Source organism: Mus pahari, chromosome 5, assembly GCF_900095145.1.
Source record: "Mus pahari chromosome 5, PAHARI_EIJ_v1.1, whole genome shotgun sequence".
NCBI lineage: Eukaryota > Metazoa > Chordata > Mammalia > Rodentia > Muridae > Mus > Mus pahari.
Window position 1 is genome coordinate 155839 of NC_034594.1, and position 18381 is coordinate 174219.

The 18381-nt window shown below is 34.7% G+C and overlaps 1 protein-coding gene across 1 annotated transcript; it reads right to left on the minus strand.

Moving 5' to 3' along the window:
* Positions 1-7691: 7691 nt before the first annotated feature.
* Positions 7692-17498, minus strand: Defb110 (defensin beta 110). The gene is made up of 2 exons (XM_021199317.1): positions 17392-17498; positions 7692-8035 (listed from the first exon to the last, which is right to left on the minus strand). The coding sequence occupies exons 1-2, from the start codon at positions 17444-17446 to the stop codon at positions 7902-7904; spliced, it is 189 nt and encodes a 62-aa protein (XP_021054976.1). The 5' UTR covers positions 17447-17498; the 3' UTR covers positions 7692-7901.
* Between the last annotated feature and the right edge of the window lie 883 nt (positions 17499-18381).

Genomic DNA, 18381 nt, shown 5'->3' on the forward strand with positions numbered 1-18381 from the left:
GAGGTCCAGCTCAACTCTCATAATTATAACTGAAATGTGTAGAATCATGGTGTTTCATCCATCTTACCATTGACTTCATATACTTCAGGCTAATATTCTATTCTATTTAAAAATCTCTATATTTGAAATTCTTCTTTCTTAATCAATCCCCTTTCCAATTCTCAACATACTTTTTTATCAAACTTCAATCTTTAATAAATATTTTCACTGTTCAAATTCAAAATAAATATGACATACAAATACATATATTTTTTTTAAGCAATTGTCAGGAGACAGAAATTAAGCTATTAATTTCTTTTTAAAAACAGTGAAGTGAACACTATTTCAGATGGCAGAAATCAATACAGGATGGCAGACTTTGGATGATGAGACATGTCCATGTTTACATTTCATCTGTGAGGCATATTGCCTAGCTCCTTGCATTTTCTTTTCCTTACTGAAGAATGACCCCAGAGTCTCATGCATACTATGCAAATGACTTATGACTATGCTCATCTTTAAAATTAACGAATCTTAGATGGTCCCTGAGTCTGAAACTCAACAGAGACTCTTACTTGAATACTTCACAGATATTTCTTTAAAAAATTAAAGCAAGTTTATAGGTTATTAGCCTCTGTTGTTTAAAGAATGGACAGCAAATATTTTAAAGTTAAAATGTTATGTTGTTAATTTTCTGTAAGCTTCATTAATCTTGTTTTGAAAATGTTGCTCCTGTTTCTTCATAATCGGTAGGGCTATATCAAAATGTTGTGGGTGAAAGATTTTAAACAATTTATGTCCTAGTCAGGAACATTTCACTTGGAGTACCCAACCCACAGATCTACCTGTTTCCATTTGAATCTTTTTATGTTCTCTATGTTCTGTTTGATGGGCACAGAGTTCTCCTTTGAAGTGGCAAGGCAATCTTCAGGATCTTAGCACTCTACTGTTGACTCACGCCTTTTATTTTGATTGCTGGGTTACTGAGTTGGCACTTTCTCATCTAACCTGGGTCACTGTTGCCATCTTTGATGAATAATAGCTAAGCTAACTTGCTTGACTGACTTAATGTCTAATGTCTTAAACTTACAAAGTATATACCCAAATATTCTTGTTTTCTGGCATATACATATGATGGCTTTAATTTTATTTATTAGAATCTCAATCAAAGTTTTTGTTACTTCCTGTTTGTTTATTTTATGGCTATGCTAGGCCTTAAACAAGGAGCCTGATTCATGTGAGAATCCTACTACTAACTTATATCCAGACTGTCCTATCTGTAGTAGACTAAGTAGCTGTATTAGTCAGGACACTTAGGTGGATACTGTCCTCATGGTGGACATTTTGCATTACACATTAGCAGATTTCCACAAAAAATTATTTTAAACATTCATGCCATGAAAAACCAAAAATAAATAAATAAATAAATAAATAAATAAATAGAAGCTAAGCAGAGAGCACATTTTAGGAATAGCTGTGTGTTACTGATGTGCAATGATATTTTGTCCAAATAATTTCCTCACTGCTTTCTCTTGAGTGTCACTCTACTTTGTGGTTATGCCTATCAAAAATGTGTGAAGTGAGGTTTAGTAAAGAGCAAACCAGCTTATATAGCCATGAAAAAGCAAAGAAAAAGGTTAAAGACACTGAGAAAATTGTGACACCAAGTGAAAAGTCTACCTTTGTCACTGTTATTCTGAAGCAAGAATTATAATATGATGTCAGAATTTAATTAAAACTTGAAGCCAAAATAGAGGAAGGAATTTCTCCAAGGGAAGTCCAGTAAGGCCAGGACACACAGCAGGCATTGGTCTGTGTAGTCGTAATCTGTTAATGGTTCTTGGTAATCTGTTAACCACTCTGAGTTCCTGGCCTGTGATCACACATCTTGACAACTGCCAGAGTTCTCTGAATCAGAGAAATGAAAGACACAAACACTGCCTTTAATTTTAATATGCCTTAACCGAGAAATGGCTGGGCTTCTCCCTAGCTCCTTCTAATATTCCTGAATCTGTACTTTTCCTCCACTATCCCTGACCCAATCGGCTGAGTGGACCATGGGGCTGCTTCCCTGACTCTTACATGGCTGGATGAGTTCTCTCCTGCAGCTCTTAAGTTTGACCTATCTGCTTACCTTTCATGGTGATTCTCCTCCTTCATCTTCCCTTCGTCCCTTGTCTGGGAAATCTAAATGTCCTGCCTCCATCTACCTTTCCAGCAACTGGATGTTAGTAACTTTATTGACCAATCAAAAACCCTCAGTGTCTGAATGCCACATATTGGCCTTAGTCGGACCCCCTCAATACATGGGAGAAATCAGGGTTCCAGTTACAGGTGGGCAGGAGTCGGGGAGAAATGGGTAGACAAACAGACAGGGACATAAGGGAGTGTGGGATCTGAATGTAATTTTTCCAAGCAAGCACCAGACTTTTAATACAGAATAAAAGCAAGAAAGCTAGGTAAATAGATCCACCAAGGTACATTGGTTCTATACACAAAACAAAGAAAATGCATACACAAAAAGCTAAGGGGAGCCAGGCGGTGTTTACAACTGAGAATAGGAACAACCCTTAATTAAAATCAGCTAAACATAGGAGCCTGGTGAGTGGTCTGATGCAATGTTAGTCTATTGATTAACCCACACCAGGGGTCCTTTAGTAAATACCTGATTATGCTATTCCTCTGGGCCTAGTGAAAAACATGCACCAGGGGAATTCCATTTTACTAACCCTTTCACTCTTTCATGAATAATACTTCAGTTCTGCCTAAAACCACAACCCACCTTCTTCCTAGGCCATTGTAAATTCCTGTGTATGGGAGTGACTCTTTTTTAAAAAAAAATATTTTATTAGATGTTTTCTTCATTTACATTTCAAATGCTATCCTGAATGTCCCCTATACCCTCCCCCTACCCTTCTCCTCTACCCACCCACTCCCACTTCTTGGCCCTGGCTTTCCCCTCTATAGGGCATATAAAGTTTGCAAGACCAAGGCGCCTCTCTTCCCAATGATGTTGTTCTAAGTAATTACTATGTAGACTAGCCCTGAGATTTCTAGCTCTATTTAAGTAAATTGTAATGCCTGATTACTTTCATTGTCTCTATTAGAGGTAATTTTGAATGTTACTGAATAGGCAATGTTCTTACTGAATTCCAAGCTGCGGGTCAGCTCAAGGAATGTCTAGGACATTGGAACACTGGTGGAGGCTAATCTAACGTAGCTATATAACAAAACTATCCTTAGAGGCACTTATAATAAAACAATATTGAAGGAAAACACACAGATCCATACACCCAACTAACAGGGGAACAGAACTGGAGCATTCATTTTACAGGATGCCACAGTTACAGGAGACTAAATTTCTGTGAACTTTTCACCTCGGGAACTGTGTCCAAGCTTTTGGGCCTGTCATGTGTTTTACTACTGGAGTGGGTATGGCATCTGAACAAGTATATTTCTGTGTGATTTTGGGAGCTGAATTAAGACAAATCATTAGAACCAATCCCCAACAGGCCTAATGAAGTGATTTTAAGTAGAAGTAGTCATCTACTCTGTCTTTTTGTTTTACAGGTAAGAAAAGAACTAGAGGGAGGCAGAGGAAGCAGATCTCTAAGAGTTTGAGGCCAGCCTGGTCTAAAAAATTAGTTCCAGGATAGATAGGGCTGTTACACATTGAAATCCTGTCTCAAACTAGAAAAAGCAAGGTTCACATCTTTTACATGTTATGGAAACCTGCCTTTCCCATGTTTGTATTATTTTACATAATTTCTTAAGATTACCTTCCTTTCCATATTATTTACTTGTAGGCAGAGATAAAGGAAACAAAGTTTTAATGCAGAAAATCCCATTGCAGGTATCTGAAATATAAACTCTTTCCTGTATCTTTTAATTCTCATTTTCCTGTCATTTCAATTCGATGAGCACTCATATCATAAACAAGCTATAGAAATGATACATTCAGATAAATAATGTAATCTAGTGTTCTAATCAAAATTTAAAGTTGAGTAGACATTTAAAGCGGGAATCACCCTTTTATATCACTGTTCCTCTAAAACTTTTAAAATGTCTGCCATGTTATTGTAGGTATCTTAAATTATGGGCTTGCAGGAAGTCTTAACACAATTATTATGAAGTGAAAACTCCAAGATTAAAAGACATACCTGTAAGTTCCTTGTTGGAATTCTCACAGGTTCCCCCTTACCTAGTGTGGGAATATTGTTAAAAATGTTATAGAATATTTTAAATTGAGAAATCTAGGACCTTTGGTGTAAATGTTTTAATATAATATCATAAGTTTAGCAGTGACCTGAAAACATAATTCTATTTCATAATTTTTAGAAAGACGGTCATTAGCCCCATTATTTGCCATACATTTCCCACTGCTGTGTCTGATCTAGCATCATTGTGACTCCCAGGTGAAAAGTTCTGAAATGTATTAAGTTAGCACCTAGTTTCCCCAATCCAAAAAGAGTGGCATCAAATAGTATGGGGAAGCCTGTTGCATATGATGCCCTGCTTTGCCTCCTGAAATATTTGTGCTGTTACATTTAAAAATTAACTATGACCTTGTTCTGTTGCTCTGCAAACTTCTTCATATTGTTAGCACATGGAACATGGACTTTGGTGTAACCCTTATTTCCATTGAAATAAAAAAAATTGTGCATTTTTTGTAGACATGCAATAACACTTACATGACAAATGATCTTATTAACATGAAAATCTATGTAATTTTAAGATAAGGTCCTTTCCCATTTTTCTTATTTTAGCCACCTATAGAACTAGAACCAGTAAGGACACATGTTCCAAAAGAGAAGAAAAAAGGAAAAGAAAAGAAACAAACACTGGCATGAGTGTGTGTGTGTGTGTGTGTGTGTGTGTGTGTGTGTGTGGTTTTGTGCTCTTCTAGTATATTTGGGGTCCTGGGTATGATCTTCAATACTGCAAAAATATGAGAATGTACTTTAAATAAAATTGAAATGTAGAGAAAAGTCACTCTATATGATTAAAATCTGTGACAGCACAACTGTTGGGAAGTGAGAAATGGAAAAATAAAGCCAAGATTAAAAAATGGCATCATCAAACACCAGAACGTTCTCTGAAGAAAGACAATGTAAATGTGTTGTATATATCTCATGATTCAATCAAAGAAACAAAATAAATTTATTTAAAGTACATAATCCATTAAGACATGAAATGAGTTTAATTCATGATAAAAACAGTCAGCTAGATATGAGAATCCTGTTACAACTTCTAAAACAAAGATAAATCTTATGTAAGTCAATGGAAAATGATACAACTTAAGAATTAGTTAAAAGAAGTTGGAAGGCATCATTTTAAGTTATAAAAGAAAATTTCAAACACAAAATACTATTAACAATTTAAAGTGGTATTTTATAACATTAAAAGAGTTATTAAGAGGAACTGAATAAAGAGTGGTCATCCTCGAAAGTGTATTAATACAGATGACAAATTGTACCCAGCAGTTTGTGTTTATGTTCATTTGTGAATACATATATTGATATGTATGTTTCAAATGTAATCAAAGACTATGAGGCTGTGAACTTGAATGTATGAGCATGGGAAGGTGTTGGGGAGGGTTCATGAGCAGGGTTGAGAGGAGGCAAAGAAGGAGCAAAGGTACATAATTCCATTTTCATTAAACACATTCAAAATAAGGAGGGGAAAATTCTGCCTATTTATTCATCTTTGTACAGTGATTCAAAATATATGAAGAAAAATACAACAGAACTATAAAAGAAATAATGTGAAGTTAAAATCAGAGATGTTAATATTCATTTATCAAAAATTAATAGGTTATTATAGAAAACACAATCAAATCATGTTTTAAAACTTCTTGTATCATTCAAACAATAGGCTGCCTCTCAGAAGGTGTACATTTAAGGGAATAGAACAATTGAGGCAGAATAAAGGTGAAAGTCAGTGAATATATTTTTTGTTGTCTATCTTGTAATGGGGATGAGAGAACAAAATTTTTCATATAGACAATGGAAAGATTTCAAAATGGAATTTAAAACAAATTCTGAATTTATAATGTGCAAAGAGTAAGATGGTACTTCCTAAAAGGTGTTTGCTGAGGAAGCACTTTAGAATGTTCAATATAACTACTTATTGCCCTTCAAATGAAATGTCAGCATCATACCTCCTAGAACATGTAAAAATAAGGAAGAACTGAATTTAAATTCACTAGAAAATGAATTATGACTCTATACTTTTACCTAGCTACCTATTTATTATTTATCCATTATTTTTCCCCATAGATATCACAGCCATTCTGTGGATTCTTCTCCTTCCTCTTGTCCCAGACCCTCTCCATACCTCCCATCTGCCTCACACCCACCTCTCCTCCATTTCTCTTTAGAAGAGAACAGGCCTCTCTAATTTTGGACAGCAATCAAATATGGCATAACAATTTAAATTAGGTCTAGGAACAAAACCTTGTATCAAAGTCTGATGAAGCAACTCAGTAACAGATAAAGAATTCTAAAATCAGGCAAAAAAAGTCAAAGATAGTCTCCATTCCCATTGTAAAGTGTTTCACAAGGACACCAAATTATACAACTATAACGTATATGTAGAGTATTTAGGAGAGACCAGTGGACATTCCTTGTAGCTTCAGTCTCTGTGAGCACCTATGAACCAGGATAGTTGATTGTGTGAGCCCAGCTTTTGTGGTGTCCTTGACTCTTCTGGCTTCTATAGTCCTTCTGCTCCCTCTTGGGAGTGATTCCCTGAGCTCCTCCTAATAGCAAGGAATTGTAAAATATTAAACTGTAAAACAGGACTGACCAGAAGGTTCAGCCACTAAGCATGATGACTTGAGTTGATCCTTGGGACCTTCATGTGTGTCCCATGGTAGGTGGATATGGACACAATACACACACACACACACACACACACACACACACACACACACACACACACAGAGAGAGAGAGAGAGAGAGAGAGAGAGAGAGAGACAGACAGAGACAGAGACAGACAGAGAGAGACAGAGAGAGACAGAGAGAGAGACAGAGAGACAGAGAGACAGAGACAGAGAGCAACAGAGAGACAGAGAGAGACAGAGAGAGACAGAGACAGAGAGAGACAAAAACAGAGATGAGAGACACAGAGACAAACAGACAGGCAGTAATAGAGATAAAGTAAGTGTAGAAAACAGATCAGAGCTTTATTTTTTAAAAATTACATGTATATTTACCACATACCTCATTGCCTAGTCGGCCATCATTGGGAAGAGAGGCCCCTAGGTTTTGCAAACTTTATATGCCCCAGTACAGGGGAAGTCCAGGGCCAAGAAGTGGGATTGGGTGGGTAGGGGTGCAGGGCGGGGAGAGGGTATAGGGAACTATCGGGATAGCATTTGAAATGTAAATTAAGAAAATGTCTAGTAAAAAACTTTAAAAAATAAATAAATAAAAAATAAAAAATGGTGAGTCATGTGACCCCAGATAAGCACATCAATCAACTCCCATCAGAGAAACTTTGTTCTGCAGTAGAGGAGATTAACACAGACCCACAACTGATTAAGGAACACAGAATAATGCTGAGGAATGCTAAAATCTGAGGAATGCTAAAATCTGAGGAATGCTAAACGGAGCATCTATATCACACCCCATCCCTCCAAGGCTCAGGGATCATGTCAGATAAGGGGACAGAAAAAAATTAGAAATAAACACATATATTCACACAAAGTCTTGATGAAAATGTTCACAGCACTTTTATTGCAGTAGAAAATACTCAAAACAATGTAGCTATTCTTCAAAAGATGCAGGAAAATATATATTCCACTGAGGCTATGCAACCGTTTACTTCTCAGTTCTCAAACTTACTGGTGAACATTTGAGCTGGGCTTCAGTGCACTTCTTTTCTAGAATGGACAGTAAGTAGTACTTCTGTGTGGCGGTTTAAATGCAGCACTGGTTCCTCCATCTGATACAGTATCCATAATCATACTCATCAATATCACAGAAGGTCTTACACATTCCTCGTACTTTTTCACATCTCTCTATTCTATTCTTGATGTCAATATGACTTCTGGCTGCAATCAAGAAAGAGAGAGACATGAAAGATGGAAGGAAACTCTCTGGAAAGAGAAAGACCAACAGGTGGGAGACAAAAGAGGAAGTAAGGGGTGAATATGGTCAAGGAACATTTTATACATGCACAATAATGTCCCAATAGAACCCATTGCTATAGATAATTAATAAATACTAATAAAAATAACAAAATAAATTTCTTCTTTGATATCTATGCCTAAACATACACACATTATATATCAAGTTATCAATATATTAATAATTTGAAAGAAAATATATGTAAATAATGGGGTCAAAGAAGAGGGGGAGGAGCAACTGTTTATTACTTTCAGCAGTCATTTGGAGAATGGATGAATCTGCAAGCATTTTGCTTGCTCAATGCCAATGCTAAACTTGAAGGTCAGCAGCACCTGAGCTCTTAGATGTATCTTTTTTATTCTCCATTTACTAAACCAATTTGTACACTTATTAAAATATTATTTATACTTTTCTGTAAAGATTACTTTTCACCATTTTTAAAGGACAGTGCATTGTCTTTCATATCTTTACCAAAAGATTTTGCTGTTCATTCTAGAGATTCCTTTATTTTTAATTACTTTTTAATTTTTAAGGTTATAATATAATTACATCACTTCCCTGTACCTTTTCCCTTCTCCAAAACTCTCCCCATACTTCTTTCTCTTTCTTACATTTATGGCTTCTTTTTAATCTCATTAATTGTTGGTACATGTACATATGTATGTAGAGCAGAGATTATATTTTAGTGAAAATTTCTTTCAACTAGAAACAAATTATTTTTCTCCAATCATTCATCAGTAATACTTAACAAAGAAAATATGCTAATAATTAATTGTATATATTTTATAAAATGTTTGTTATATTACTTACATTCATGTAGTCTAAATCTAAACCTTTATATGATTGTACTGGCCAGCTTTGTGTCAACTTGACACAAACTGGAGTTATCACAGAGAAAGGAGCTTTAGTTGGGGAAATACCCACATGAAATCCAGCTGTAGGGCATTTCCTCAATTAGTGATCAAGGGGGGAGAGGCCCCTTGTGGGTGGGACCATCTCTTTTCTGGTAGTCTTGGATTCTATAAGAAAGCAGACTGAGCAAGCCAGGAGAAGCAAGCCAGTAAAGAACACCCCTCCATGGCTTCTGCCTCAGCTCCTGCTTTCTGAGCTGCTTGAGTTCCAGTCCTGCATCCTTTGGTGATCAACGGCAGTATGGAAATGTAAGCAGAATAAACCCTTTCCTTCCCAACTTGTTCCTTGGTCATGATGTTTGTGCAGGAATATAAACCCTGACTAAGACAATGATAATTAGATTTGTTCTGATTTTTGACACTTCACCTATGTAATCAAGTAATAGCAGGATTGTGGTCATACAAGACATGCTGACAGAGTCTGTGTACATGTTTATGTGGGTTCACACACAAGTGTGTGCATGTGTGCAGAAGATCAAGGGTAAAGTCAGATGCTTTTTCTCCCTCCATTATTGGGAGAAAACCTCACACTGAACCCAGAGCATACCTATCCATTGACTATTTTATCAAGCTACATTATGGTAGAGAAACACTGCTGTTTTATCCCAAGATCTGGGACTATAAGTGGGCCACCAAACATTTCTGGTTTTTATTTGGTGCTGAGTATCCAAATTCTGGTCCTTACACTTGAACATTAAACACTTTAGTCAGTGAGTCATTTCTACTGACCCCTTTTTTCTTACAGTTTTAAATGTTTATTATATAGCACCATGAGTGAAAATTTACCACCCATATATTTTGGATAGGAATGACATTCCTTAATATTCTTATGAATACTCATCAGTTAATATGCATGTAAAAACTGTATGGTGCTATCCAAACATAATCCCTAAAGGTAAGAGAGTTCCTGAGATGTGACTGGAATCAGTAGACATATCACACTAACATCAAAACAGGTGTTGGGTAGAAGGAAACACAGCATGCCTTTGCTCACTCATGCTGCAGTACATCTTGTAAAGTACTAGAGAAAGAGAATTGGTGATAAATAATTTTGATGAAAAAGGAAAACCTCAAATTATCATTTGCTCCTACACCAGGAATATATATTTCAAGAAATTTCTTAAAGTCTTGGCCATAAATATGGTCAAAAGACAGGGTAACCATTGTGTGCCAGAGTCCTGACTGGACCTTCATAGGAAAACCTTGTAGGTAGGCAATCAAGAGTTAAAAACTCAGTACACCAGACTTAATCATAGTTTTCCTAGTTCTTTAGTAATTGACTTCTTCATTGTATCAAGATAAGTGTTATCTTATCTTTCTGTCTATCTATATATCATCTATCCATGCATCTATCAATTATCTATCATCTCTCTCTCTCTCTCTCTCTCTCTCTCTCTCTCTCTCTATATATATATATATATATATATATATATATATATATATATATGTGTGTGTGTGTGTGTGTGTGTGTGTGTGTATGTGTGTGTGCGTGTGTGTATGTGTATACATTAGTATATATTTTTACTGTCTAGCACATCACCTTTCTGTTAATGACTCTTCTTTTAGTCTCATGATACTCTGGGAGAACACAGGCAGAACTGAAAATGTGTAGAGGTAAATTTGAAAAACCATGTGCTCATGAAGTATATATGTTGACACTAAGACAGAAGAAATTCCATTGACAAGTTCAACACTGGATAGGACATGATCTCTCAAAATAAAATAGTGGTGGACTATATTTCTACACAGTCTATTTCCTGCGATATCAACTCTTATTGAATGAACATTATTGTCAATTTGAAAAGGCATGCAATAAAGTATGTAAGCAATTCTTGTAGTATAAAACTTACTAAGAATTCAAAATAGAGTACTTCAAATGTGAATGACCTTACTTTGCTTTTGGATTCACAGTAAAATGTAACCTTAAATGAAGCATTCTTTTTCAGTGTTTAAGACTTACAATGAAAGTACAGAGACAGCTTTAAAACACATTGTCTTCACTATGGTATAATCACAAATTCTAATTGTGATGACTTAGGAGACTGTATATATTCTGTATTCTTCAATCCTGGATTTATTTTATAATGCATTAAGTTGCTTAAATGTATGTGTAAAAGTGACTTGGTGTCAATATAATAGACACAGGAACATAATTTTTGTATTTAATGAAAACTACCCATAGTTTTTCAGTAGCTCTCTACTTGTAATTTCCTATGTCACACAAACATAAATACGATGTATGTTTATTTCCTGAACTGTGAAATGTGGTTGATAATCTTATTTCAAGTCATTTGATGCAATCACATGGGATGAAATTACACACATATATTTAAATCCATAGTTCACAAATTCAATTATTCATTTTTCTCAGTATAGAAGATTTATTTGTCAGGTTAAATTAATCTTTTAACTTTTTTCACCACTTTTTTTTTCCTGTAGAGCATTCTTTCTTTTAACTCATATACTTTTAATAATAATTAAGTTGTACTGGATCTTGTTTGTGACAAGGCCAGAAAATAAATATCGGCAAATGCAACTGAGAAGCTGCATAAGAATTGTAAAGTGGACGCTAAGTCTAGGTTAGTTGACAAGAAGTTTGGTAGAAAAAAAACATGAAATATTTGAAGAAATAGTCCATTCTGAAGAGATTTGAGAACATTTAGTCTTGTCAAGTAAAATCACATAAAGTGACTGGATTTTCAAATGAAATTTTGAGTCAGAAACATTGTAAAGTTATTTGTGTATATGTGGTAACATGAAGCAACAATGGAGGTCAGGTCTAACCAACTTTTGATTCTTGTGAAAATTCCATCACAGCATTTCATCTAGTTTATAATTCCAAATTCTTTGCCCTCTCCACTCCTAGATAGTTCCCATTTTCTCCCCTCAGTCACCAAACTGAACATTCTTAATAGACATCCTAAGGTTTTTGCATCATGTGAAGTTAGCTGCCAACATCTATATCTGGACATTCTACCGCTCTCAGTTAACAGAGCCTCCATACTCTGAGGAAATTCTAACCTATCGACTGAAACTTAGCTGGTCTCCTCTCGTCCCATTTCAAAATATCACCATATTCAACACAGCCAGTGGTTTTCTATCTTCTCCAAATACTCATTTCTACAGTCTCTTTTAACCTTCCAAAGTTCACATATTCAGTATTGAGTGATTTTCTTCCAGTGACCCAATTGTTTCAAGAAATAACAAAACTTATTCTGTGAGAGCCCATGCAAGAAATCTGAAATTTGTCCTTCTTTTTGTCAATCAGTAATGAACTTTAGCTACCTCTAACATACCAAGAATGCACTCAAATTCATTTCACCTGTGTGTGTGTGTTTGTGTGTGTGTTTGTGTATGGGTGTGTGTGTTGCATGCACATGAGTATGTAGGTGTGTACACATGGCATATGCATGCAGAGCTAAAGTACATCAGAATTCTTCCCCTGTAGACTCCTTACTCTCTGAAAAAGACTTTGACTGATTCTGAAGCTTATCTTTCAGCTAAACTGGCTTGCCAGAAATCTCACACACTCTGTCTGACTCTACCCCACAATGCTAGGGTAACAAGCACAGACAACCTTCTTCAGTTTTTAATTCTGATTCAATATGAAATACTAATTTTTTTATGTATCTTCTTCAAGTTTGTAGCCTGTTTGTCTTAAACTGAATACCTAGGACAGTGTTTTGTGTGACCACTTGAGGGAGGACAGCTTAGAGTTGAGAGGGATGTCATTTCTCAGTTGAACACTATAGTGTAGATAGAGAATCGGACATGCTAGGGAAGCCTGCATTAAATATAGAGATAGGTAGATTGTTGGCTGAAGAATTCCTAACAATCTTCAACTTCTTCGTAGACCTTACCAAGCTAATTTCTGGTATCCTTATATTGAATGCATATTATATTTCTCTGTTCTCATAGAGGACTTGCAGTATTGACTAAATAATGGGTTAGTTAAAATCCTAAATATTCATTTCATATTCATAATTTTTAATAACTTTCTTGATGTGATTAATATATTCACAGAAAATTTTGTACTTTTTACTGAATTTCTCAATATACTCCCAGCTAATATATATGGATATAATAAAGATTTGAAAAATTATTCTCATAAGACACAGAGAATGTGATTAGTGATCAGATGTTAATGTTAGTGGTTATTTCGTCTTCATTTAAAATTTTATTTTCTGTGAGAATGGATGCTGTGTATTTGCATGTGTTTTAGTTCTTAGAGGAGATATTTATCAAGGCATGTAAACATTTTGATTTTTACCTTTAAAGGAATAAGTGCTATTAGTATCTAGTGGGTAAACCCTGAGCTGCTTCTGCAGTTAAGATGCAATGTAGAGTGTGGCTCTTCTAAAGAGAATTATCCAAATGACACGACCAAGAGAGACAAGGCAGAGAAAGGCTGCTGTAAATGAGTACAATAAAACACTTTTAAGTGTGTATGTTGCAAGAGAACACATGAGATAATCAGACTACTTGAATTTATCAAAGACTGAAAAAGGAAAATATATTAAAAGCTCCAATGTACGCTTAGAAAATTACAACTTCATAATGGGGCTCATGTGTTCATTGAATTAAAATGCTGAAAATTCATACACACACACACACATATACACACACATACACATACACACATATACACACACGATTTTTGTGGTGAAAATATATCACTACCATGTGTATCACAATGTTGTAAATGATGTTCACTATAAATTTCCTCATGCATTTTGTCTGAATTTGAATCCAGAACTCACAGGAAGGCCATAATAAAATGTTATTTATTTTCTAACTTTCTGATTTATAGTCTAGTAAATATGTATGTCTTTAAAATTTCCCTTCTCCTTAATTAATTTTCCTAAATCTATTGTATTTTATTGGGCGAGTGACTGTTTCACAAGATTTTTGATATTGATAGAAACTTCTAAATTGTACTGCTATGCAAATAATAAAAATTCGGAGTTGTGGATGAATAATATATGGAATTATTGTGTAGATTTACATGGAAGAATACTGATGTTCTCAGAGGCAGAAAATAACCTGAGGCTAAGCAGAGGGTAACCAGAATCTCCACAATATTTGAAGATGTGTGTTGTTTCTTTATGTGTATCTCCTCACGTAATATCAGCACTTAGAAGTAAATAGCAGAACTAAATTACCGTGCATAGTTTATATTTTGATGCAAAATAACTATGTCTACATTCTTCTTTCTGAAACACTCTTCATCCTTTTGTATTCATATTTTCCTCTGCTAAATAATAAACACAACTAGACACTAATGGTGATGTGAATTTTCTCCCTATTTTAAATCTCATATCTTGATTGATCTCTCTTAAGCACTTTGTCTCTCATGAAAATGATCCATGTTATCAATGTCTGATCTCAAAATCTAGTAGCTTATAAATTTTCAAGGGGGTAATAAACTGACAGTGTGTATGTACTGGAAGACTGTATCTCAAGGGACATTCCCTTTTTTTACTTAGGTGTTCCCATCATATTATTATGTCAACTACTTCAAGACAGAAAATCTTGAGTACGTTGGAGGAACTTTCACAATGTTGTCTAAGCTTATTTTTGAACGTTCCAATTAATGCTTGAGACAGGATCACTTCTGAAAGATTCAGAGTTAAGTGGTATTTAATCATTTTTGCTTTATGGAGACACACATATCTTGGAAGTCCTGCTGGGAAGACTTAATGAGACTTATTCTTCTTCTTGAGTAATGTGTCCTTTTCATCCTCCATCTTTAATTCTAGATGCAACAGTGAGTTCCAGGTCTTATGCAGAAAGAAATCCTAATTTCATTTTCAGAGCACTGAAGTTTACAGTGACCTCTACGCATTTTGCATTCTTTCCTCAAATCCAAGCTACCATACTCAGGATAACTCTTTTTAGCTGCAAGAAGGAAAGGGTAACTAGAATTAGGAATCAGTGTATGACATAGCCGTAAGGAGATCATTCTAGAGACAAAGAATTGACCATTCTCAAATGCTGGGAACAGTTTAAGTAAAGTTGCTGTCACCTAATATGATGGATATCTCAGAAAATGTACTGGAACTAATAGTTGTTCAGAAGTGACTGAGTGGCGAAGGCTCATGAACAGTTCCTAAAGACAATGGAAAGATGGAATTTACACTGTCTGGCCTTCTTTCTGCCACTGTTAATGGAATTAAGAATACCTGTTTCTGCTGTCATAAGTGATCAACCTGAATCCTGGGCCTTCGTTAATTATTACTAACATTTTCATTGCAATTTAACTTTATCTTTCAAAATATTTAGAATTAGGCAATGTCAAACAAATTATTCAAATGCTTAAAAGTTTCCTGGACATTTTGTGATTTCCCCAAAATACATTACCTATATATAACAGAAACATTTATCAAAGGGAAAGAGGAGAGGGAAAAAGAGAAAGGGAGGAAAAGCATTACCTATATATAAGAGAAGCATTTATCAAAGTGAAAGAGGAGAGGGAAAAAGAGAAAGGGAGAAAAAGGAGGATAGAAATGATGGTTTAGAATTTGCATTTGTTTTTGGTTGTAACCATACCACTTCTGAAATAATAGTTGTTCAAAAGGGCATTCTTCAAAATTTTATTTGTTAGTATTGATAATGCATAAATTTGCACAGGGGCCAAATTCACTCTGTCAATTTCTTACAGTGTATGTTTCCACTGGCACACACTTATTTCCATATTATATATACATGTTTATAGTTCAATAAAATTTGAGCTTATAGGCTACATAAAAACAGAAATACCTGCTTATTTTATTTCTTTGGAAAAAGGAAGTTTACCAATATTACGTTTTGGTTCCTTTTGAATAAGAAAAAAAAAAGAGCAATTGAAGAATTTGTAGTTGGTACCATGAGGAGTTTCTACCAATATTCATATTCTGCTTTGGTGAACACTGGCATGTTTTTGTCTAGAATTATGAAACTGGAATTATACTACAATATAATATAATATCTTAATATGGTAAAGCATTTCTTTAAATTGTATATGAATCTATAGTAATATACAACATAAATTTGAACAGAATGATTCTCAAAATGATTCTGTCATACAACTTCTGTTTACATTTCTTTCTTTCTTTCTTTCTTTCTTTCTTTCTTTCTTTCTTTATTTATTTATTTATTTATCAGAAATGTTTTGGAAGGATTAGGAAAAAAAGACAATGTGTTCTCTTTAATACAAAATTTGTTGTCCTATATTTATAGCATATGTAGGGTTTTTTAAAATGCCCGTTGATGATAAAAAAATTTCCAATTTGTCAGAAAATGATGAAAAATGGAGCTACAAAAAAGTATTCCATTTCTAGTGTCTACAAAATGCAGAAGAAGCAGTTATGTAAATGGAAACTCCTTCTATAGAAATTTTAATGACATTAGTCAGTGGTAATAAAATGGCATGGGATAATGCAAAAAGGCAGTTGGAACGTTAGTGGATATGGTGGGCATATGAGTTATATGAGTTACTAAAAGAAATGGAGAAGGAATAAAAATATGTTGTATGCAATATTATATTAAAATTAGAATTTTTTCAGAGTTTTGGATCTTTTCTGTTTTGGAATGTCCTTAGAAGGCTCTGTCATCGAACAGGTAACAGAGTAAAAACCTCCAGAGTCATTTCTTTAAAATGAAGAAGTAAAGAATGGGATAGAAGGAATTATTCAAACTTTGTCTTCTTTTCTTGTGGCTTGAAGTTTCCCCCTCCTCCTCTCCCACCTTGGAAGCCCACTCTGCCTCCAAAGCCTCCCGGGCCTCTTCTGCCCAATCTGCTTCTGCCACCTCTGCCTCCACTTTGACCACCAAAGCCACCTTCACCCTTAGGTTTGCCCTGTCCAAGGTAACTTTGTAATTTTGAGAAAAGAATGCCCAAAAGAACTTCATTAATAGTCTATTATTGTAGAGTACAGTGAAACTGAAGTAAATATTCTAATACTGATTTATTTAAGCCTTGCTGTGGATGATGCCCAACAAAATTTTTCCCAATGAAGTATGAGATGATGATACTTACTTTCATTTTACACTTTGTAATCATTTTAGATTTTAACATATTGGAGTAAGAACCCAGTGGAAGCCAATCCCACTATGTACTATAACCTTCATATGCATAATAATATTCATAAGCATAAGCCTCAGTAAGAAGTATTAATACATTTTCATTGCCTAAACTTTATTTTATTTTTGTCTTACCAGGTTTTCTCCTAGTAACTGTTTTCTGTTATAGGGGCGACTTAAGAATAGCATAATAAATCCAGTATAATAGTATTCTCATTCATTGAGTATATCATAATTTTAACAAACAGCAACTGATGCGTCCCCAACTCCATGACTGCAAGTACTCCAGACAAATACTTCCATGTTACCTGTTAATATTGTGGCCCCAAAGAGCAGAATAAAGAAAAAGAGATGAAACTTCATGGTACAGTTTCTTGGGCAAGAAGAGGCAATGGATCTTTTGAAAGTCAGTTGGTTTTGTAGTCAGGAAACAATGTCCACTTCTATTTAAAGCACCTTTAACTACTGAAGCTTGCAAAAACCAAAATTACTTGTCTGTGTGGGTGATTCCCTCTACTTTTCACAGAACATGGTCATAAAATGATTCCTAGTAAATTTCCTTAAGAAAGCAAAACCTAATTAGGTTAATTTTAATAAAATGTCACAGTAATCAATGTTTTTGTCTGACTATTTGAATAACAAATAGTTGTTTAAAATGACAGTTAAAACACAGCTGCATGACCTCATGTATATATGAGGTATGTATTTATTATATATGAGGTATGTATTTATATATGGGGTATGTATGTATAGTTTAGCTAACTATTCAAATGGAGCTGTTACTGTTGTAATTCAGTGTTGTCTCTCAAGATGTTACAGCTGAGATATCATTTGAATTCTCATGTTTCATGGGGTAAAATAACTGGAGGGTCAGAGGCCAAGTGATTTGTTTCTACTCTAAAATATAATCATTTACATGTAACATAATCAGGAATTCCCTATTCACTGATGATTGATTGTAGGGAAGACATCCACACATTTTAATAATAGTTAGTTAATTATTTAACACACATTTCATACTTCAAACTTTATGTCATCCTTTTTATGGACCTGAAAGTCCATGCTTATTTTACATAGAGTAAAAAAAGGTTTCTGGGAGTCAACCCAGCTTCCAGAAGCTGATACTTCTGTAAAAAATGAAGCTATCAAGTCTCCTAATACAGGGTCAGGTTAAAAAACAAAACAATAACAACAACAAAAAACACAGAAAACCAACAAACAAAAAACTCTTGAACTGTGGTTCTTAACTTTTACCTACAGAATAATTTCCAAGATGGCTTGTTCAATCAAGATTTGAT